This window comes from Rhipicephalus sanguineus, chromosome 5 (assembly GCF_013339695.2).
Source record: "Rhipicephalus sanguineus isolate Rsan-2018 chromosome 5, BIME_Rsan_1.4, whole genome shotgun sequence".
Classification (NCBI taxonomy): domain Eukaryota; kingdom Metazoa; phylum Arthropoda; class Arachnida; order Ixodida; family Ixodidae; genus Rhipicephalus; species Rhipicephalus sanguineus.
Genome location: NC_051180.1, coordinates 6,222,954 through 6,246,638, shown reverse-complemented (window position 1 = coordinate 6,246,638; position 23,685 = coordinate 6,222,954). Strand labels below are relative to the sequence as shown.

The 23,685-nt window shown below is 47.1% G+C and overlaps 1 protein-coding gene across 1 annotated transcript in view; it reads right to left on the bottom strand.

Moving 5' to 3' along the window:
- The window catches only part of LOC119393145 (centrosomal protein of 78 kDa), a 67,638-nt gene that overhangs the window by 31,497 nt on the left and 12,456 nt on the right, over positions 1–23,685 (bottom strand). The window contains exon 3 of the mRNA XM_037659964.2: positions 22,694–22,766. Coding sequence (XP_037515892.1) covers positions 22,694–22,766 — 73 coding nt within the window. The remainder of the gene's footprint in view (positions 1–22,693; positions 22,767–23,685) is intronic.

Here is a 23,685-nt window from a genome sequence, read left to right as displayed (position 1 = left end):
GTCATCTACGTATACACCAGGGGTCTCAAACTCAGCTTATAGGCGGCGGGCCACAGTCGCGAAATTTAGCTCCAAGGGCCGGGACAGTGAAGATGGTTGGGTTGGAGAGAGTTTGAACAAAATGACGTTGCCATTTGAAAGGAAGCCTTTCCCATATCTCATATGTAGGTCATTTCTGAAGGGGATTTGGAGTCAGAGAAACATCGATACCGATGTACACAACGAGTGAAATCTGGACGCCGATTGAAATAAAGAGTTTTGGTTTCACGGTTATGTTTCAGCACATGGTGACCACATCTTCCTCACGAAAGAAATGCTTGAGACCAGTTATGTCTGTGTAACTCACGAACAAACTTATTTAGAAAATAGAAACAAATAGGACGGAGACGATCATGTGTGCCGGCCGGGTCACTAGCGAATGGTCTCAAACCCCGTATACACCATGCGTTACACTCCCCCCCCCCCCCCCCCCCCCCACCCCACCCCAAAAAAAAGTCGCTACCAGCGTTGTTGCTGCTGTACACCTGTCTGGATATACGGTATTGTGCAAACTGTCTTTTACGGACAAGGTAAAAGTCCACACCGGTATTTGCGCCGTCGTGTGAAGGCTTCTTATTGACGTTATTGTGATGATATGGCAAACCCGCTAGCTGGTCGGCAAGCTGAGAAGCGACTCTCATCAATTGCAAAAATGACAAGCAAGAACCGCTGTCAGCGGAGTGTATAAAGAGTCGTCCTGTGAAGAAGCTAAAACAAGCCCCAATAAGTTGTTTTGGAAGGAAACTAATGTACTTTGAGCAAGAAGGCCAAAACATATGAGATACTAACAGACATTTCATTCAAATGAAACAAAATAGGTCACAGTTAAGAAATTTTCAGGCAGACATTTTTGTGTATAGGCGTATGCTGCTACATTATATGGATCTATATTAACAAATTTGAGAATGTATCGAAGTATCTTAAGATACAATTGCCAAGTATTGTATCGGATACAATTATTATGGCAGTATCTTATATCTGGATCTCCAATACTTCTTGCCTGAGTATCTTGTATCGTATCGCGATACAATTTCAAAGCATCTTTGCCCAGCCCTGGCGCTGGCAGGTTTCCCTCTGGCCGTCCCAATCGCACGGAGACATCGTAATTTGAGAGGTGGGCGTGGCCTACGCCTAGCAACAGATTGGAACGTAACACGAAAAATGGCAAGCAGCTCGAAACTTCCAGCGCGCTGCTTAAGCACAAAGGACGCATGAAAAGAACACACACAAGACGAGCGCAAACTAAGAACTGTCACAGCTGGACACTTAAAGCGCACTGCTCGAACACCAGGAAGGACGCACGAAACAAACACACTGGTATACAAAGGACGAGCGCGAACTAACAACTGTCACAGTTGTTACCTTCTCTGTGTTAGAGCAGCATGCTCCTTTCGCAAACACGGCTGCTGCAGCGAGCGAATTAAGTGGCCTTTGTGCGCTCTGTAGCTTCAACTTTGTGGTGAAAGCACAGGATGTACAAACCGCCCTCATCATGAGGTAAGCGCACGCGTATGGGTGACCAGGCCCTGTAGGGCAAAGTGTAGCTGGTAGAGGTAGCAGGCGCGCGCACATCGCAATGAGTGGGGCGACGACCTTTAACTTCTCGCTGGTAATGAAGAGAACACGCTGAAGCAATTCTGTGCACTGCCTGCGGTAAATGGTGTATATAAATAGCTCGCCGTTACTATGATGAGAGACGTACTCTCCGTGGCCAAGTCGTTTAAAGGGACCGACAACTGATTTTTCTCGACCCAGTTTTTTACGGCGCGACAGGAAGCTCACCCTTCGTAGCGTTTGTAGCTGCAGTGGTTTATCCGAAAAGCACGTAGTTATTTTATAAGCAGTATTTTTCGATCTGAAAGGCTCCAAACACGCATGGAGGCTTGCTCCAGCAACACTGAGAATTGATAGCGATGCTGCTAGCCCTTGTGAAAGCTGTCGTTGTTCTCCTTTCGCCGGAGTTACTGCAACTATGCTTAACCACCTTTATTTTGAGCTTTCCAACCATTTTTGAAAATAGCAAGCTGTTACAATGAGATGTGTGGCTTTATACACCTTCCCGGTATTTGTACAAAGTTGTGTGCGCCTGTGTCATGGATGGCTTGTCCCGGCGTCGTTACTCTCTCGATACACGAGCCAAGCCAAGTAATCGAAAACGTAACTGTGCATGTGCACGGCCGCACTGAGTAGCAGCGCGCGTCATTTCTGAGACGAAGTGTAGGTAGCAAAACTATGTCGCTCCAATATCTTAGCGACCTGGAAACTGCGTGCACGGTTGCATGAGCACGCTGAAAAGTTTCTCAAGACGCGCTGACGAGCATGGGATCATTACGTCGCGCGAAGGCAGCGCCACTTTATTGCATATACTACTAACGCAGGCCTATATGTACATTATTATGGAGTAATACCTTTTAATATAAAGAAACGAACAATATTTCAATACTAACAAAAAAATCGTCGACCGCGTACAGCAATCAACAGTCACGTAGCCGTCTTCATCGGATCATTCATGTTTTTGCCATTTTTCGAGACTTTCAATTAAGAAATAAAAATATAAATCCATCTCTCACGAAAAAAACAGGATTGGTTTGAGTCAGTGCAACGGACAATCTTTACATCAGTGGAGTCAACTCATTTCATATTTTGGGCAGTTGTCGGTCCCTTTAATGCCGAGCTGCGGAGCGAAGGGCGCGTCTGCGCTTCAGAACAAATTTTTCCGAATTACCTTTATTTGTGGCTTTTATATATATATATATACACACATACATATACGAGATGACAGCGACGGCAAAAACCAGCCGAGAGTGTCCATATAACTGTAAGAAAAAACACTCAAGCCCGTGCTGAGAGTCTTTTTGCGCATGCGGCGAGTGGGCGGACCTGCCAAATGACGACCCCACTGCTAGCACTCCTCACAGATGATGTCAACTGCACACATCCTATACATTTATTTATCTTTGTATAAGTGAAACAACATTATCCTGAATGTTTTAAACATGTTTGATGAACTTCACCAAGCTTATACTGAGAAACCTCAACCACTTTAGTAAGCGTTGTGTGTTATGACCTTGAGAAGTTATCAAGACTATATGTTTTTGTTACAATTGTGATATCCATTTATTCATTGTAAGTGCAATAAAATTAATCATTTTTGAAAATTTTAGAGTAAGAAAATTTCAACTTTGCATGCTGCTTTGAGTTCTTGAAAAGCCTGCGACAGGTCCTGGAAAGTCCTTGAATATCCTTGAATTTTTGCTTTGGAAACCTGTAAGAACCCTGGATTTATTGGCTTTACACCGAACATCTACATTTGTGAACTGAAATGAAAACGTTTACATCCAAATGCACGGTATCTGCATAGGTTCCTGTATAGTCCTGGCGCTTAGAGATATTGTGAGCGTAGTCACTGACTCTTCTTTGTCAACTGGACATATCATCATCATTTGTACAACTTCCTCACCTGTATATATTGTCATCAGTGTGTGTCAGCTCGAGCTTGACTCGAGTTCCTTATAAGTGGTGGAGGTGCTTTTCGGTCCCCCAGTCCTGTCGCTCAATCTTGCTGGAGCTCCGCTCGGGTCGTCGTGTAACACCACCTGCCATGCCCGCTCACGAAAATCCTGGTACGTCCGACGCCACCGGCCCACTACAGCCGGTCCCTGCGCTCGGCTGCGCAGACGGTCCCTGCGCTCGTCAGGTGCCAACGTACGCTGATGTTGCAGCGCTCTCTGCAGCCACCCTCGTCCCTGCGCCTACACCAGGAGACCATGCACCTGTGGCTCTTCGTTGTCGCCGCCGATGCGTCTACAGCCTTATTATACCGCACAGCGACCTCCTCGACCCATCTGTTATTACTGTGGCTACCGAGGACACATCTCCCGGTTTTGCAGACGGCACCAACAGGACGAGCATTGTGGCTACGCTCCTGAGGAACGCACGGGCGTCTGTCCACCCATGAGCTACCAACGAACGCCTTACCGCTCTTCCTTTCGCCGTTCACCCTCTCTTCCTTGCAGTGTTGACATGTCTGGGAATTCCTGTGAGTCTCGCCACCAGTCACCATCTCCATGTCGCCGTTCAGTGTCGCCTCTGCGACCCGCCTCCCAATTCTCAAATGCCCACTCGAAAAATCCCCGATGCAGTTTTAGGAGGGGAAACTGCACCCACCGGACAGCCAACAATTCCTCCAGGGCGACCATCGAACTTATTAGTGGCGTTCGTAGAAGGTGTACGTGTCGAAGCTCTTGTGGATACTGGCACTGCGATTTTGATTATTTGCGCAGACTTTTGTTCTCGCCTCCGAAAAGTGACCATGCCTTACTGCGGCCCATCTCTCCGTGCAGCGACAAACGCCATCATTTGCCCACTGGCACAGTGTATGGTTCCTGTTTGCATAGATGGTATTCGTCATCATATAGTCTTTGCTGTTTTCTGTGAGTGCACCCACGCACTCATTTTGGGGTGGGACTTCTTGTATTCTGCATCCGCTTCTATATCTTGTCGTCAGCGCCTCATACAGCTCAATGCCACTGACTCTTCTTTGTCTGCACACGAGGGGCGCATTCGCCTCGTCGCCACCTGAGATTATATGCTTTGGCCATATAGAGAAGAAATAATCAGCGTTAATTCCAACAACATTGTGGAAGGTGACGTGCTCGTGCTACCTTACGGTCATGCCCTACATCGAGGCATTCTCATTATTCCACGGCTTATTCGCTTCTCTCACGGGTCTGCCTTGCTTATTGCCCTAAATCAAACCCCCGAACCCTTAATGCTGCCCTGTGGATCAACAGTCACTTGCGCGGTTGACCTTCATCCCGTTGCAGTTGTTGCCCTTCCGCGTCAAGAAGAACTGCCAAAGTCAAGCTCGCCGCCACTCAACCCTTCCACACCTTTGTTGACAACCATAAGCCCTGACCTGACAGCAGCCCAGAGTCAAGATTTACTCACCTTATTGAACCGGCATCGTTCTCTGTTCGACATTAATTCGCCCACCCTTGGTATGACCACTGCCGCTACTCACCGCATTCAGACGGACGGCTCTCGTATTATTCACCGACGCTCGTATCGCGTGTCTCTGGCAGAGCGCAAGATCATTGAGGAAAACGTCTCAAACATGCTTCGACGGAATATCATACGTCCTTCCTCGAGCCCCTGGTCGTCCCCAGTTGTTTAATGCAAAAGAAAGATGGAACAGTACGTTTTTGCGTCGATTACCGTGCGCTGAACAAGATAACGCGCAAAGATGTTTACCCCGTACCACGGATCAACGACACACTGGATTCGTTGCATGGCGCCGAGAATTTTTCCAGCCGTGATCTTCGATCGGGCTACTGGCAAATACCGATGTCCGAATCTGACAAAGAGAAGACCGATTTTTCCAACCCAGATGGGCTGTATGAATTTAATGTAATGCCTTTCGGACTTTGTAATGTGCCCACTACCTTCGAACGCATGATAGACAGCGCACTGCGTGGATTGAAGTGGAAAACCTGTTTATGTTATCTCGACGACATAGTAGTGTTTTCGTCCACGTTCCCGCAACATCTGCAACGTCTCAAAGAAGTCCTAGCCTGCCTTGCAAAAGCTGGCCTGCAGCTGAAAAATGTAGCTTCACCAGCAAGACCATCAAGGTTCTAGGGCACTTAGTCAGCAAAGAAGAAATTCGGCCGGACCCCGAGAAGCTTGCTGCTGTCCTTGAGTTTCCCCGTCCGCTACGTCAGAAGGACCTGCGCAGTTTTCTCGGCTTGGCATCTTACTTCCGGCGCTTCATACGCGACTTCGCAGAGCTTGCGTCTCCGCTTCATCAACTGCTCGCAAGTAACGCGCCCTTCGTTTGGTGCGAAAGCTGTGAAAGGGTTTTCTTGGCGTTGAAGCAAGCCCTGACATCCGACCCGGTATTGTGCCACTTCGATCCAGGCGCACCCACCATCCTCCACACTGACGCTAGCGGTCATGGTCTCAGTGCCGTTGTCCTGCAACATGACACCAACGCGCGTGAACGAGTTGTCGCTTACGCCAGTCGTGCTCTGACTACTGCAGAGAAGAATTACAGAATACAGTAGAATCTCGATGATACGATCACGGCTAATACGAATTTCGGGATGATACGAATTTTTCTGTGGTCCCGGCCAAGGCCCATTAATTTACAACGTGCTTGAGTACGGTTGTTACGAACTGATTTTTGACCCGCGTCGTTTGATACGAATAAACGCCGCCCCACCCAACGCAACGTTGGCCCCACCGACGGCCGCGGAAGATAGCAGCGTGCACTTACGGCGCTGGAATGCGTGCGGCGCCGCCGGTTTGGCACGTTGCCAGCGCCGCCGGCGAGCAGCGCGCGACAGCCTCCAAGATCTGCGTGTATCGGAGGCCGGAGTGTGCCTTTTGCTTTCTCTTGAAGATTACAGATGGCGCTGGCCACGTTTTTTTTTTTTTTTTTCTTGGTGCGGAGGCAGGCCGGCAGGCGGAGACGCCGGAGAGGGAGAGGCAGGAGAGGCACGGCCCGCGGGAGCTTCTTTCTTCCCTACCGCTGAGCGTGGGTCCTTCCACCCCTGCCCTTGCTGCCGGTTTGATGACTGCCACTACGTCCGAGCCACAACGACATTCTTAACGCTCCTATCCACTTTTCTCCCTTCTCCCCCTACCCCAAGACGCTGCGCCGTGCTCCCTATAGGGCTGCAGAAATTAGGCGTCTCATTCTTCCTCTAATCACACACACACAATCTTTCTTCTATGCGTGTTGCGTGCCGTCGGACAGAGTGGTTGTGGTTGCTGTGCTCGAGCCCGCGTTCTTGCTTTGTTGTGATAGTGCCTTTTTTGCCGAGTGGCAGCAAGCTATGTCTCGCAAGCGGAAAGCCCTCTCCTTTAAGGAGAAACTGGACATTCTTCGAAAGGTCGATGAGGATCCCAAAAGAAAACGCACGGAGTTGGCTAAGGAGCTAGGCCTCGCAACGTCGACATTAAGCACAATTGTTGGACAGCGGGACTCAATAATGAAGAATGTGCTTTCATTTAACGTCAACGCGAGGCAAGCGAAGACAGCCCAACACGTGAAGCTTGAAGAAGCTCTTCTGACCTGGTTTAAGGAGGTTACTGCAGCTGGTGTGAACATCGATGGCAAAGTGTTGCGTGAGAAAGCCGACGAGATCGCACTTGCTCTGCGCATCGACGGATTTCAGGCCTCAGGTGGGTGGCTGCACCGTTTCAAGACGAGACACGGTCTCGTTTACAAAAGCGTCTGTGGGGAGGCGAAGAAGGCTGACGAGACCGTTGTTAGCGACTGGCTCGCGAAGCTGCAGTCACTCATCTCTGGGTATGAGCCTCGTGATGTTTTTAACGCAGACGAGGCTGGCCTGTTTTTTAACCTTCAGCCTGAGAAGAGCCTTTGCTTAAAAGGCGAAGCGTGCCAAGGAGGCAAGAAAAGCAAAGAGCGAATAACGGTGCTTTTGTGCTGTAACGCCGACGGGTCGGAGAAACTTAAGCTGACGGTAATTGGCAAATCCCAAAAGCCTCGGTGTTTTTAAGCGCGAGAGCCATTTGCCGTGCGTCTATCGCGCAAACAAAAAGGCGTGGATGACGGCGGCCCTGTTCGAAGAATTTCTGTCGCTCCTTGACAGAAGGATGGCCTGCAAGAATCGGAAGATTGTTTTGATTCTTGACCAGTGCGCCGCCCACCCGAGGCAAGTAACGCTCCAAAACGTCAAACTGATCTTTTTGCCCGCGAACACGACGACGCACCTGCAACCGCTTGACGCTGGAATAATAAAAAACCTCAAGCATCATTTCAAGGGCCTTCTTGTGCGCCGCCTACTTGCCAATATTGACAGAAAACACGAAGGCGACCTGCGAATAAGCCTCCTGGACGCCATCCATTTTATCGCTATGGCTTGGGATCGAGTAACGCCGACTACCATAGCAAACTGCTTTGCGAAATGCGGCTTCTTCAGGAGTTCCGAAGAGGTGCCCTCAGAGCAGGAAGAGCCAATTGAGGGTTGGGAACTGCTTGATGCTGGGTGTACAGCTGAAGACTTCTGCACGGCGGATGACAACCTCGCCACTTGTGGTGCGCGCACGGTGGAGGATATTGTTGAGGAGGCCACATGCGAGGTTGCCGATTCCAGCGATGATGGCGACAACATAGACGAGGGCGATGGTGAAGGACCACCACCGGCGGCTGAAACGCTGCACGCGCTCGACGTCCTGAGGCGTGCTATGGCCGCTGATGAAATCAGCGACGACACGTGCACGCGTTTTTACGGATTTCAAAGAAGTCTGCTGAGTGACTTCGCGAAAAAAAAGAAGCAGAAAGACATTAGAGATTTTTTCTGCAAGAAATAAATGTTTTTTTTATGTGTTCCTAAAAATGAGTTTGCCTCTGACTGTTAATATAGCTAGTTTTACATGTGTTTCGGTGATACGAATTTCGGCTAATACGAATATTTTTCGTGACCCCGCGGGATTCGTATCATCGAGATTCTACTGTAACAGAGCAAGAGTGCCTTGCTGTTGTTTGGGCAGTACAAAAATTTCACCCATACCTCCATGGCCGCCACTTTACAGTCGTGACCGACCATAACACGCTGTGCTGGCTTTCGTCCCTAAAGAACTTATCGGGACGCCTTGGTCGCTGGGTGCTTCGCTTGCAGGAGTACGATTTCGATGTCGCCTACAGACCTGGAAAGAAGCACCAATACGCTGATGCTCTCTCTCGCTGCCCTATTCCCAGCCGAGATAACTCACCATCGCCATCTTCCACCGAGACTGCTCTACCCATCTCAGCGTTCAGTTGGCTAAGATCCGGCAACCTATCTGTCCTTGTGTCGCATCAACACGTCGACCCTTACTGCAGCTCTGTTCTAGCACGCATGGAAGGTGCTTCTGCTCCACCGAATGCCCGACTGCGTCGACAACTTAACCAATTCAAGATACACAGTGGTGCTTTACATCGCTATGTTTATCACGTCAATGGAAACAAATGGGTCCCAGTTATACCACGTTCTTTACAATGTGAGATTCTTCATACATTTCATGATGATCCCACTGCCGGTCATCTTGGCTACCACAAAAAGTACGAGAAAATACGAAGTCGCTGCACCTGGCCTGGCCTCTCTTCAGCCGTTGCCAAATTTGTTGAATCGTGCGTCCACTGTCAAAGCCGCAAGCGACCCATCACAGCTCCTTCTGGTCTCCTGCAACCTCTTCCTCGTCCCACTTTGCCTTTCGAAGTCGTCGGGATAGACTTGTACGGCCCCCTTCCTGTGACCTCCAATGGCAATCGTTGGATTGTGATGGCTGTTGACCATCTAACCCGCTACGTGGAAACAGCATTGCTACAAGCCGGGACTGCCACTGAAGTCGCTGATTTTTTTCCTCCGAAACATATTTTTACGCCATGGAGCTCCACGTGTGCTGCTCAGCGACCGCGGCAAAGTCTTCCTTTCTTCTATTGTTGCTGAGGTTCTGCGCGCTGCCAACACCATTCACAAGACCACTTCTACTTACCACCCGCAAACCAACGGCTTGACAGAACGCTTTCATCGCACCCTCTTGGACACGATTGCCATGTACATCAACCCCGACCACACGAACTGGGATGCAATTCTGCCGTTCATGACGTTTGCCTATAATACGGCTACGCACCGCACCACCGGCTTTTCTCCCTTTTTCCTGGTCTATAGCCGCTCACCGAGTGGTCTCGTTCCTTTCGGCTCCTGCAACCTCAGCAAGTCCTTTATCTGAACAATTTCTGTCTCGCCTTGCACACTGCCGTCACCTGGCCCGAATTAACACCAGCATCTCCCAGGAAGCGCGGAAGTCTCGCTACGACTCAACTCACCGTGCTGTCGCCTTCACCCCTGGCGACGAAGTTCTTCTTTGGACCCCGGTGCGCGTTCCCGGCTTATGCGAAAAATTCATGAGTCGCTTTATTGGACCTTGCACGGTCATTAAGCAAACATCCCCAGTTAATTACCGTGTCTCACCGTTTAGACCTCCTTCTGATCACCGTTGCCGTGGGACAGAAACCGTGGATGTTTCTCGGTTGAAGCCGTATACACGACGTACCTCTTAATACTGTCGCGCAGCCAGGCGGCCGCTTCCAGCGCGAGAGAGAATTAGTGTGAGCGCAGTCACCGACTCTTCTTTGTCAAGTGGACATATCATCATCACTTGTACAACTTCCTCATCTGTATATGGGTCATTCCACGCCAACTGTCCCAGTCGGGGCGCTCGACAAAAATCAATTTCTCTGAAAAAATCTGAGAAAATTACACACATATAGGCATTAGTTCTACAGTATTTTCCCATAATATTTTGAGCGGCAAAAATTTTATAGGCATGTGAGCGCCATTTCAACTTCTCGATATGGTGGAAAACCAGGTACGAAAGAAAAATTCGCTATAAATGAACCGTTTCACGCGTTCATTCGAAACTTGCTTTTTTTTGTTTTTAGAGCATCGCGATTTTATTATAGGACAGTTGCTTAGAGTAGCTTTATATTTTTCACTCCTTGGCGCGTAGGTAAAATTGAGTAAGTTGCTGCGTTTTCGAGAATTTTTTTTACAAAAGAAGATTGCAGACCAAATACATCAGTTATTTTTATAGAACTCTCCATAAAACGTACTATCTCCTAAAGTTCTTGGTTTGCCTGTGTGCGGCACACAGGTTCTAAAATAAAATCCTGAACTTGGAAAAAACGCTACATTGGCCTATGTTCAGACGTCTGTAGCACCCTAAGGTGGTCCAAGAAAAAATAAGCAGAAAAGCGCATACGATTGAGAATCATAACACCTTCGTCCACAAAAAGTTTAATCGAAGTAGTTTTTGTTTTAGTCAAGAAAAAAATTTTTGAAGTTTAGTCCCACCATTGCAATATTTTGATATGGGGGCAGTGCAAACCGACTGAATTTGCTGCATAAAAAAAAAGAGGTAGTGTATTCGTAACACATAGTTTACAGCTGCTTTTGTTAGTACTTTATAATGTATGTTACATATCAATGAGATGATAAACAGAGGTGAAAATATAACAATACCATTGGCTTAGATGCCGAAATTCCCCAATAATGAATCGCGTTACTTATTGCATGCGGCTCTGAGAATCAATTGGCGTCAAAATAAGTTAAGTCTCAAAGTTCATGTAAACCGGCAAAAGGAAGCGTGAGCGCGGTCATTTATAGCGGATCCAAACGCAGTTCATCTAAGTATTCCGCAACGAACGCCACATGATGTGACAACGTGCCGCGTATTCACACATTCCGCCCGTCGTCCGCGACACTACGGACGGGATATGCCAAGCTATTTTTCCCATCCTTATTTGGATGGTTGCAGGCAGCAGGTTTTGGTTAATGTAGAATTTGTCTGTCTGGTAACATGCATTGTTTTACAGCTGTTATGAGATCACAACAGCCTATTTTTGTGGCATAGTTGTCCGGCGCCACCGCCGCCGCCTCCGGTGTGTGTAAACAATGCAATAAGTAACGCGATTCATTATTGGGGAATTTCGGCATCTAAGCCAATGGTATTGTTATATTTTCACCTCTGTTTATCATCTCATTGATATGTAACATACATTATAAAGTACTAACAAAAGCAGCTGTAAACTATGTGTTACGAATACACTACCTCTTTTTTTTTATGCAGCAAATTCAGTCGGTTTGCACTGCCCCCATATCAAAATAATGCAATGGTAGGACTAAACTTCAAAAATTTTTTTCTTGACTAAAACAAAAACTACTTCGATTAAACTTTTTGTGGACGAAGGTGTTATGATTCTCAATCGTATGCGCTTTTCTGCTTATTTTTTCTTGGACCACCTTAGGGTGCTACAGACGTCTGAACATAGGCCAATGTAGCGTTTTTTCCAAGTTCAGGATTTTATTTTAGAACCTGTGTGCCGCACACAGGCAAACCAAAAACTTTAGGAGATAGTACGTTTTATGGAGAGTTCTATAAAAATAATTGATGTATTTGGTCTGCAATCTTCTTTTGTAAAAAAAATTCTCGAAAACGCAGCAACTTACTCAATTTTACCTACGCGCCAAGGAGTGAAAAATATAAAGCTACTCTAAGCAACTGTCCTATAATAAAATCGCGATGCTCTAAAAACAAAAAAAGCAAGTTTCGAATGAACGCGTGAAACGGTTCATTTATAGCGAATTTTTCTTTCGTACCTGGTTTTCCACCATATCGAGAAGTTGAAATGGCGCTCACATGCCCGAAAAATTTTTGCCGCTCAAAATATTTTGGGAAAATACTGTAGAACTAATGCCTATATGTGTGTAATTTTCTCAGATTTTTTCAGAGAAATTGATTTTTGTCGAGCGTCCCGACTGGGACAGTTGGCGTGGAATGACCCATATATCATCATCAGTGTGTGTCAGCTCGAGCTCGACTCGAATAAAGCGGTTCCTTATAATATTTATAGGCACTAAAGTCATGAAAATCTTCAGATTCGTTGACGACTACCTTGTTGTTCTTAAATATGATACATAATAATCTGTTTCGACATTTTGCTGACTTGATTCTAAAACCACGTTTGCTGGTCTTACGAGCCACAAGTCATTGTTACCCTTCTCTTCTGCCCGCAGTAAGAAGGTCGGCAGCCAGTGTGCGCCTACCTAATTCCTCAAGGGGGTCCTGCACCCCAAATCACGCAGGTTGTTTTTAGCAGCCGTTTACTTGCTATGGGCATTGGCGACTGCTGTGGCACCAGTGAAAACGGCGAAAGCAAAGCATGTGATATTTTAATTTGTTTCCAAAGTTGGTTCCCGTGCCTACTGCAGCATTGTACATCAGAAATTTCTGCTGCCGAAAGTGAGGTATCATGCTGGGCATATGCTGCGCATTTTGATTGGTTGGAAATAAAGAAGACAATGTGCACGCTTGTGATGTGCTTAGTGTGAGGGATTTACAGATTGTAATGTGTTTAATACTTGTTACAGCTGCAAAAAGGACACCAATCTCAAGTGCTGTGCAACTGACACAGATGGTGCTGTTGAATGGTCTACACAAGGCACAGCCTTCATCGATACACCGTACTTTGCATTTCTGCATCAAGACGAAACCATTATTTCCTGGATGGCAAAACACTGAATTTCCTGCTACTCATCGTTTCTGACCTGCTCTGACCTCTCATTTGTGTGCTCACATGCGCGGCACCAGAGCGGTCAGAAAGTGCAATGGCCACTTGCGGCAGGATGTAAGCCGCGTTTTGATTGGAACCAGACAAACCGGACTGAAAGGTGAGTGAAATATGAAAGGGTATGTCAATTTCTGTCGCCTGCTTTTATTTTGAATTTCTAGGGGTCAATAACTTTTCTTTGCATGCGTCTATCTCCAAAACTCTTTCTGCATTCATCTCAGGACGATACAAGGAACGCATTGCAATGTCCTATCCAAGCAGGTAAAATGTGGGTGCACGGTGCCGTTAAAGAAGTCCTGCTGTCACCTTAAACAGAAAAGTTTTAAGCCACAAGTTTTACGATTGCTAACACCTGGCTACCCCACTTAGGCTCATTGCACCTGTTGCTGAATCAGTCCACCGGGATTTTTAAAGGGCCCGTAAACAGGCTGCGACTTTTTTTTTTCACACCCCCCAAACAAACTCGCTAATTCGTACAGTAGACCGCGGCGATCACGTTTTCCGAATATTACAGCGCTGCGCGCCGCGCAGACCCTTCATTTCGAAAAACAATTCGCACGCTTCTTTCCTACGCCTCACCAATCCGCCTCATACGCGCAGTGACACAAACTCGGCGATCGGCGAGTTTACGTAGCACTGAGCTCGTCGATTGGTCTAAGCCAGGTCTCAACAAACAGTAGTCAAGTTAACGTCAGTTCCTGTTCCCACCCACCGCCACGAAACTGCGGCTTTAATTGTTTCTTGGCCCTGCGGTGATGCGGTTTCGGCCACGCAGTAACCCAGTTGTCATGCGTATGTTCCCCGCACTGCATGGCACCTGCACGCAGTTTGCCTTCGACATGAGCGACACGTGGAGGAAGCATTGTTCAGTTGTCGGCTACAAATCGAGTGGAGAAAGGGGGAATCTCCGGCAACTCGGACGGGTCGCACTTGCGGCAAGCTGGGTTCTCAACGCTTTTCTCTCGCGCCCCTTCATCGTCTTGGAAAGCAAGAACGCATTCCTGCTGCATTGTGAACTGTCACAAAGGTTCAAAAATACCGAAAAGCCGAAAACTGCCCATCAAGTTGCGGAGCACGTGCGACAATGTAAACAACAAACAACCAGGAGCTGCAGCAAGCAGAAGTACATTGCGACTGATCCCGCTCGCCGATGACGTCATTTGCTGACGTTGTGTCACGTTGCCGAAGTGGGCGGAGTCACGACGACGGGCTACGCCTTCCTCTCCCTGTGGCGGAGAAGGGTGGCGAGGCCGCGCGAAAATATGAAACCAGCTGAAACAGATGTTCTAACCCCTGTAACTTCCTTATTATAGCATGTATTCGCAAAATTATTGCGGCAGCATGTTCACATAGCAAAAGTGCGCATATTTCCCTTCATTACAATTTTTGGACCTCGGGGTTGTTTACTGGCCCTTTAAAAAAAGAAATTGCCCCCGAAATGATGAAGGATCCCAGCAGCAGCAAAAAAACTGTTGTTATTCCTTAGATTCATGATGTGGTGTACAATCTTAAAGGCGTAGTGACACAAACTTTTGTGGCCGTGATAGACTGTGGGATCGATTCCCGTGAATATGCATATACCATCTCCTAAATCCCAACAGTGAATATAGCTTGGAAGATAATTTATATGAATTTTGAAGTTCGTATCCGTGATCCAATGCTATACACCGCACCTCGCAACATTGACATCATCTAGTGGCCTCAAGGTGACCCCCAACAATGCAGCCCAGCTCCGAGCTGGTGCAGCTAGCAATGATGACATCATAGTCACCATTGCCCATCTGCCACACTTGCACCAGCTGACTACTATTTGGCAACTGCTCGGGAGTTCGTAGCCACAGCGAATGTTTGGAAAGTGGGCAAGCCTCAAGAAAGTCGTTGCCACCAAACGACGATGACAGCACCGACATTGTGCAGCACATGCAGCAGGCGAAAGAACCCAAGCAGACGATGCAGGCAGTGTGCCACAGTTCTGTGTGCCATTTCACACGCTAGATGGCGTTAGTTGCACCCGGCGGCTTGTCGTTCTTGGAGCTCTCCCAAGCCGAAACTGAGACTGGACGGTAATAAAATTAATTATCTGTCATGCGCTGCAGCAAGTGATGTGCCTTGTTCTGAGTAATTGGCCCCCAGCAACATATTGCAGCAAAAAAATGCCAGACAATATTTTTGTGTCAGTGCCCCTTTAAGAGTAAATAAAGCTGGTGTCAGCGTAGTTCTGTGTGCTCTGGAACAACTCTCTAAATTGTGTAAGAAATTAGGTCCTGTTCAAAAAGAAAAAAAAAAGACTTGCAACATAAGGCATCAGAATAAGTATGTTCCCCGCACACAGGTTGTTAATAAAATACCGTGTCATGTAGCTGCACCATGTTGGGCAGACTGAATGGTGTGTAATGTGCAACTTGGACAGCATGATAATAAGCTAAAAAATTCGGCAGATCCCACGTACTGTGGGAGTCGATGTCATGCGAAGCATGCGGCGGGAAGGTGACTGTGGCGTAATTTTTTTTTTACTGAGCGACACGTCACAAAATGACGCTAAATATTTGTATAAATTTTATACGCACACATGTATGTTGAAGAGCTCCATATGTTTTATATAACCAGTTGTTTACGGTTGGGTAACGCTGCCAATGGTAACGTGGGCATTACCAATACCAGAAGCAGTAAACTGATATGTAGTGTTTATGCTTGTCCCTTATGATGGAGAACGCACGCACGTTTCACGAACCCGTGTGCATGTGTGGAAGTTCTTGACAGTTCTTGAACAAGGTCATCATCACCGTGATCAGTGAGCACCAGCAGCTGGTCATGACTTGTTATAGGATCCGGTCATGATCGCGGTGACAAGGGGTCCATGTGTAATGAAGTATATAGTACAGCTGTTGGAATTCGTGGATGCCTCGGTCATTTCATCGACAAATTGTCTGTCGACAGAGCCGGCGACATGTCGGAACCTGAAGCCACCCTTCGCGTTGGTGAGGTATAGGCCATCGAGGCAGGTAGGCCTGGATAGTGCTACGTAGACCAACATCAGTGGATGGCGCTTGTCGTATTCGTAGGCCACCTGGGCGTATGTGGCCTACGTAGCCTAGTCTACAAAGCGGCTGTCAATCAATCTGCCATCATCCTCGGTCAGCATGAGGCCATCGCCCAGCCTCGTAAGAAATGAAGAGGACACTGCGTCATTCTGGCGGACAAAGTGCCCTTTACGGTGTGGTGATATGGATATCATATGTAACTTTCGTTAATGTATTCCTCCGGGGTCAAGCAATGCCTCAATATAGCTTGCTGAATCATCGGAATAAAAATATAATTGCCATGCAGAATGCTTGGGTTCAATTCATGCTGGGACCCTAATTTTCATTCTTTCCATTTGTCAACTCAACGCTGCCGATGTTGGTTTTTCTTAACGCTCTCGCATTTAAGTTACCAATGCCTGCTCTCGCCATTCCTGGGTAGATATAAACTGTCAATCACCTGTGGCGCATACCCGTACACCGCGGCCTGTGGCAAACGGGTATGTGCCACACGTGTCTAGTGGAAAGGGTTTGACGACGCACGCGGCAGAATTTTCACATTATTCATGTCATGACCCGACAATCATATTTGTCAAATCCTCTTACCCTCCCATGGCAATTTTGGTCTACACTAGGTTAAGGAGGCGATCATGAGAGCACCCAGACGGCGGCTACATACATACATACAAACATACATAGATAGATAGATAGATAGATAGATAGATAGATAGATAGATAGATAGATAGATAGATAGATAGATAGATAGATAGATAGATAGATAGATAGATAGATAGATAGATAGATAGATAGATAGATAGAAACGCTCAAAGTGCCAAAGGTTCGCTAAGAAATGCTTCGCATTTAAAAACATGCTGATGGTCACTTAGCTATCCACCCTCAGGGGTGGAAGCGGACTTCAGTCTTTTGGAGCAGCTCAGGGAGCACGAATAATGCTGTTTTGGAGCAGCTTTGGAGCGGTAAAAGGGGATTTTCGGAGCAATTTCGGAGCACGAAAAGGTGTGTTTTGGAGCAATGCAAGGTGGTTTTGGAGCAGATTTCTGGGGCCAAACATACATGTTAATTGATTTTTTTTTACTTCTGAGAAAGAAAAAATTTCAATGGTTTTTACAAAACATTCAGTAGTGATGAACTACCAGACTTACCGCAAGTGTGTGTGTGTGTGTGTGTGTGTGTGTGTGTGTGTGTGTGTGTGTGTGTGTGTGTGTGTGTGTGTGTGTGTGTGTGTGTGTGTGTGTGTGTGTGTGTGTGTGTGTGTGTGTGTGTGTGTGTGTGTGTCTTCCTATCGTTAAAACATCACAGCTGAGAGAGGAATAACTCAGACAAAACAAGAGATAAGTGATCTTTTGGATAGCTACACTTGACAAGACCTCAGAAGTATGAAAAACGTCCATGTTAATAAGACACCGAAGCTTTCAAGAACAACAGCTTAAACTAGAGAAAGTTTAATAAAAGTCACCTTCATTCTAAAACATTGAGACCCTATACAATACATTAAATTAAAAAAGCTTATGCTCACGTCATTAAACCGCCGCAGCCGACATGTGAACCGAGAGCAAAATAGAGATAAGCAATGTACTGCATAGCTAAATCTGACTACACTTCAGAGGGAGAGCGAAAACATTTATTACAGAAAGGCTTGTGAGTGAAGGTGGGAGGGTCCCTCATTCCAGGAACCCTCTGGCCTGGACTGCCTGCTTGAGCAGCAACTGCGAACTTTGACCATAAGGGCACGGTCGCTGGCGCGGGCGCGCGCTATCTCGGCAGACGTCAGCAAACGGCCCGCTTATTTCGCATTGAGACGAGAGAAAGAACAAAAACCGCTTCGCTCCCTGTAGCGGCCGTATTCCCTTACACCAGCGTTTTGTGGAGTTACGCGAGATCGGTCGACTTAGCTGCTAGCCCTTCATACAACATTACAATTTGTTGCTATCGCATTCATTGCTTCGCCCTTGCGGCGAAACGGATTGTTTCGCGCCGTGATTAACATTACGGAGGGCGCGTCATATGATAATGACGACAAGATGCTCGCTTGGGCGCGCCACGTCGCAGATGAGAGCGGCACATGAGGGCAGCAAAGACCGCTTGGGAGCCGTTTCGGCGCCATAACGCGTTTTGGAGCAGGATGGCGCTGCAGAAGCCGATTGGCGCAGCGTGGCGCAAAAGGCGCAGCACTTCCACCCCTGCACCCTCGTGATTGTGGCTGTCTACCATATTTTAATAACTGAAGCACTGTTTATCGCAACAGGGAATTGTCAACCCGCTTGATTGTTGAAGCAGCTGAAATGAAATGTGGTGATATTGCATATGTGAGTGTGCCATCTATTTCACATACAAAAAAAAAAAAACCTTTGCTATCTTGATGGGGTGTTTGATACAAATGGATGAACGATGAATGGTTTGGCATGTGCAGGGGTGCAACAGCCGGAATAGGATTTGGAGCAATTCTTGGAGCAGCAAAATGTTGCTTTTGGAGCACAAAAATCCAAACTTGGAGCAGGTTGAGAAAAAAAAAAACCTGAATTTTTTAGCCCGAAATCCCAAATTTAGAGCAGTATAACAAAGAAGGCTTACTTTTAGAAAAGAAAACAAAAATAGGTAAAAACCATTCAACATCAGCTAATTCGTGCACAGTGCACGTGAACACTGCTATTTCAATAAAAGCAGTGTTTGAGCCACCCCACAGTGCGAACAATGACTAAGTTCACATTAGCATTTTCAGGGCCTGTCAAACTATTCGACAGGCACTGGAAATGCTAATGTGGACCTGCGAATCTGTATATTTGGGAGATTCGTAAAGCAGGAGCAAGTGGGGGTATCGAAAAAAGAAAACTGGCATACGCTTTTGTCTATTGTTTCTCAAAGAGCAGAAAGGCCATACACAGCAGCTCTAAATGATTGCCAATAATTTTTTAGACGTCAGCGATCATACTAGTACTCGTAATTACACGGCGTGTACACAAATGAGTAACAAAACGTGCTGTGTCCCTGACAGCTAGTACTAATAGCCCCTTCTAAATATCAGTATGCTTTTCCGCAGCACATCAGTGTACTGCGGCAAAAGTGGCTTAAAAAGCGTTCTGCATGCAATAAAACAATCAAACAGGAAATTTGAGAACTACTGTCCTTTTCTATTGCGACAGAAACTATATGGACACTCTCAACGAGTTTTTGACGTCATTTTTCGTATAAAGTCCAAATTCATAACATGTCTCTGTACATAGTATGTTCTACCGTGGGTAGAAGCGCGCGAGTGCGTGCGATGAACGCGGCTGAAGCAGATATCAAACGAGCCAGCCCATCTCCGTCTCTCGGAGAGCGCATGCGATAACACCACTCCGCTCGGGAAGCCTGCCATGGAAGCATAGAGGAAAGGCGTCGCCCATCTTGAACGAGCATGAAAATACGCGAGAGGCGGGCGGAGAGGGAGGGGGGGCTGTCGCTCGAGCAGCAACTTTTGAACTTTGATTCTAAGGGCGCGGTCGCGATCGCTGGCGCGCCCGCTATCTCGGCAGCCATCAGCAGGCAGCTCGTATTTCCTGCTACGTGCTGCGCTCTCAATGCGAAGACACTGTGCAGAAAGAGCATCTTTCCCTGGAAACGCCGTACTCTCTTACACAAATGTTTTGCAGAGTTACGCGAGATCAGATACAAAAGAGTTTGCTGCAAGCCTCACTTCGTATAGCATTAAAATTTGTTGCTATCGCATTCATTGCTTCGTCCTTCCGGTGAAACTGACTTTTTCCTTTTCTTTCGCGGGGGGTTAAGGTCTGCACGTCTGTATTGGATGACGATGCCCACACTGCAGATGACCAACGCTGCCTCCATTTCTCGCTCAAATTTGCACACCTGGGAAAATTTTAAGCTGGTCGGGCATTTTGGCGCAGCGTGGCGCAAAAATAAGGAATTTTATCAAATTGGCGCAATTGGCGCAGCTGTTGCATCCCTGCATGTGGGATTGTTTGATTTTGTTTTCTGTTTCTTTGCACCGATATATGTATGCCATTTTGCAACAAACTTTGGGCTGGTAAGCACTCGTGGCTTGTCCCTTCTGTGTCTGTCCTTGGCATGGAGCAAGAATTCTTGAGGAGGTGAAACTGCGCTCGCTCGGGCGTCCTAATAAAGTCACGGAATCAGGCACAGCGTTCATGCGCCCTCTGTTGTGAGAGTCCGCTAGCGGAGAAGGAAAATGCGCGCGTCCCTCTCACTATGCTCTCCAACGAAGCTCGTCGGTTCAAGGCCATTCGTCGCCGATTCGCCATTCATGCTTCACGCCCGAATGTATGTTTTTGTGCATCCTCTCCGGCTCCAAATTTTAACGCGAGAGCGTTAAAGAGCTCGTTTCGCAGAAATACCGGTGTCGGCGAGGCTAGCAACCGAGAAGGCGATGCGCACAGGGCCCGATTACGCTATCGCGTTCTACCCTCAGAGGCGAAGCTCAACCGCACTCCATGTTTTTTCGGTATTAACGAGAAAAATGGCGTCACATACAGGAAAATTACCAGCGTGATATATTTTGTACAACGCGAAATCAATAATTTTTGATAACGTCAACTCAATAAGTTAGGTACAATTTATTTCAACGAATGATGGGACTTACCCTATATGCCAACAATTCAGATTTAGGTTGTTGCGGCGGCCGCATTTAGATGAAGGTGAAATGCTAAAGGCCCGTGTGCTTACATTTAGGTGCACGTTACAAAACCCCAGGTGGTCGAAATTTCACGTCTTTTTTTGAGAACAGCAGACAAGTAGCTGGGACAGCGCGCGGAAAGATTGAAGGCACAGCGTCTCGTAACAACACTGGCCGTTTCGGTTTGTCAAGGATAAATTCGCCACCAAGTTCGCCATAATAGCGTCCCCTGTCTATGTCACTGTCTGAGAAGTGCTCCTCGCAAACGTAGTCACGAGGCGTCAGCTGTCGGTCTTTTCTTGGTATGGCGCGAGCCCACGCTTCCAACCTCACTGGGTCACTAGGAACTTTGAAGGTAATTACCTTGCAGGACACGTACCTACTGCTGCGGTTCGGAACGACACGTTTCCAACCCAACCCGAAGAAGCACTGGTCGAAATCTGCAAAGCACTCTCCTGTGTTGCGGCGTGAAAAACGCGCGCAAACATCGAGGAGTCAGCGCCGCCGGTGCAACGCGCGGAAGCCACTGAGAGCACTAAAGAGAAAGAAACCAGCAAATCGCGAAGGGAACTTTCCCTCCCAAGGCCACCTACGCATGCGCGCACACAACATGCGAGCGAGAAGCGAGGGGCGCGTGCATGCGGTGGCAGACGTCGTCTGCTCGGGGGCCACTACTAGCAGTTCGTTTTAATCGCTGTACGGCCTATAATTCTGGCAGCATCAATTAGTAACTGCAGCTAAAATATCTGTCATATCTATCGATTGATGTTACAGACAGAAATCTTAGAAATTTTACAATGTACGAGGCGCTATCACGATTTTTATGCGTCGCGTCCACAGAAGAGCATGTAAAAGATGGCAACTGGCGAAAGCGTCATCTGTCGTGCTTGGGCGTAAACTGCATTCCGCCGTGACGCTATCGCGCCGCCCTCGTGCGCTGCCGCGGCCTAGAGATTCTCCTCCTCAAATACTTCTTTCTCCGTGGTCCTTGGTATGGTTGTGTGCTACCTACAATGATGGATCGTTGCCAAGTAGCCCCATCAAATTGTCTATTTGCATAAAGACTTCTCCTTTTTTCATTCCCCTTGTTTCGTTCTGGAATAATGGTATGTATATTGCGGCATTATCACACGCATCACCTCATTTCTCTACTTCCTTCGGCAGCTGTGTTACCTTTCCTTACTGATAGGCATTCAACTCGGCCTAACATGACACTCTCATGCATCTCGCATCAACTGTGCAAGATCACATTAGCCTAAGTTAACTGTGCTCCCATTAACTTGGCAAGCTGCCTTGCATTAGCCACACAAAAGCTATCGACACGTCCTGGTTAAAGGGATACTAAAGTGAAGCAACGAATTGATTCATATTGATGAATTGTACTTTGAGAACTCTAATGCCATTGATTTCACCAGTATATTAACAGAGGAGAAAGTCAAGGTCAAAGTTTCATTTTTAAGTTTTAAGCCGAAATTTCCACATATGACATCATGGATTTCAAATTGTACTTTTCGCATTTTGGCCACATTGGCGCAAGGAAATTTCCTGAAATTTGGAATGTTAAGCCTATGTCCATCTCGGAGGACAATGTACTTGATTCTACCGATATGGAATTACGTAAACGAAGTAGACGCCGTCAAAAGCTATGACGTCACGGCGTTTGGTGCAGGAATTTCCATCGAAACCCTCGTTATCGTTTTGTGCGTTTCCTCGTTTACCGAGCGTCTTCTGACGGCAAGTGTGGCAATTTTGGGAATGTGAAAGAGTAATTTACTAATATGAAAAAACAAGTGAGGTCACAAGCCAGACTTGAGCTGGTAACGTGAGAAGAGAATCCTTACCTTCGAGACCTTGCTTGCCAAGTGAGCTGCCATCAAAGGTGACAACTGCAATGGATGCTGATGCACGGATACCCTGAACAGAGCAATTAGCTTTGCGTGAGAAGCCTGCTTTACAGATAAAACTTATCTAACACACCACCACTGTGACCTTCTGAATAAAATTTCAAGTGCCTTATTCCACCCATACATGTTCTTATACTAGGCCAAGAGCGAGTGGCATTCCCAAAGGAGGCTTACGTACATCAGAATCCGCTAATGTTGAACACCTTCTTGTTTCAACGCACCTTTGTGAGGTTACTGTGTATATTTTGCATAACATCAGAAAAAGCAAGACTACTCTGCACAACATCAACAATATTCATCTCAAGGAATCAACTGCTGTGGCTGTGGACAAACAAGGAGGCAAGGATATTCACCAACATTCATGTAGCTGCCGGGGAATCGCGCAAGGAAGCATTAAAGGGACACTAAAGGCAAATATTAAGCCGACGCTGATTGTTGAAATAGCGGTCCAGAAACCTCGTAGTGCTACTTTTGTGCCAAGGAAGTGCTTATTTTGAAATAAAGTCACGTTTTAGTGGTTCGCATCGCGTTAGCGCACTTCAAATCACCCGCCTGAAAGTGGTATTTCTCACGTCACTGTTGCCGTGCCCAACGTTGCTCACCTTTACTGCGTGGCGGCGTGCACCATTCGGGCATCCGGCAACATCACATGCATGCGGTATTTTGTCAAACTTTCTGTCAGAGCAACTTTCACGAGCGTGAAAAACAGACGCGGCATTACGCGATACCGAAACTACCACTGAGACACGACTGCATGAGCGAAGCAGGGCGCCGGGCAAAGCGCAGTTCGGCAAAAACGGAACTTTTGAACCACGTGTGCCGTTCCCCATGGCAACGCCAAAGAGGTTCTTTTTTCCACGAATGAAGCAGAAACAAACAAGCAGCCTTTTATTACATCTCTTGATGCACGGAAGGTTCTTTTTTTATTG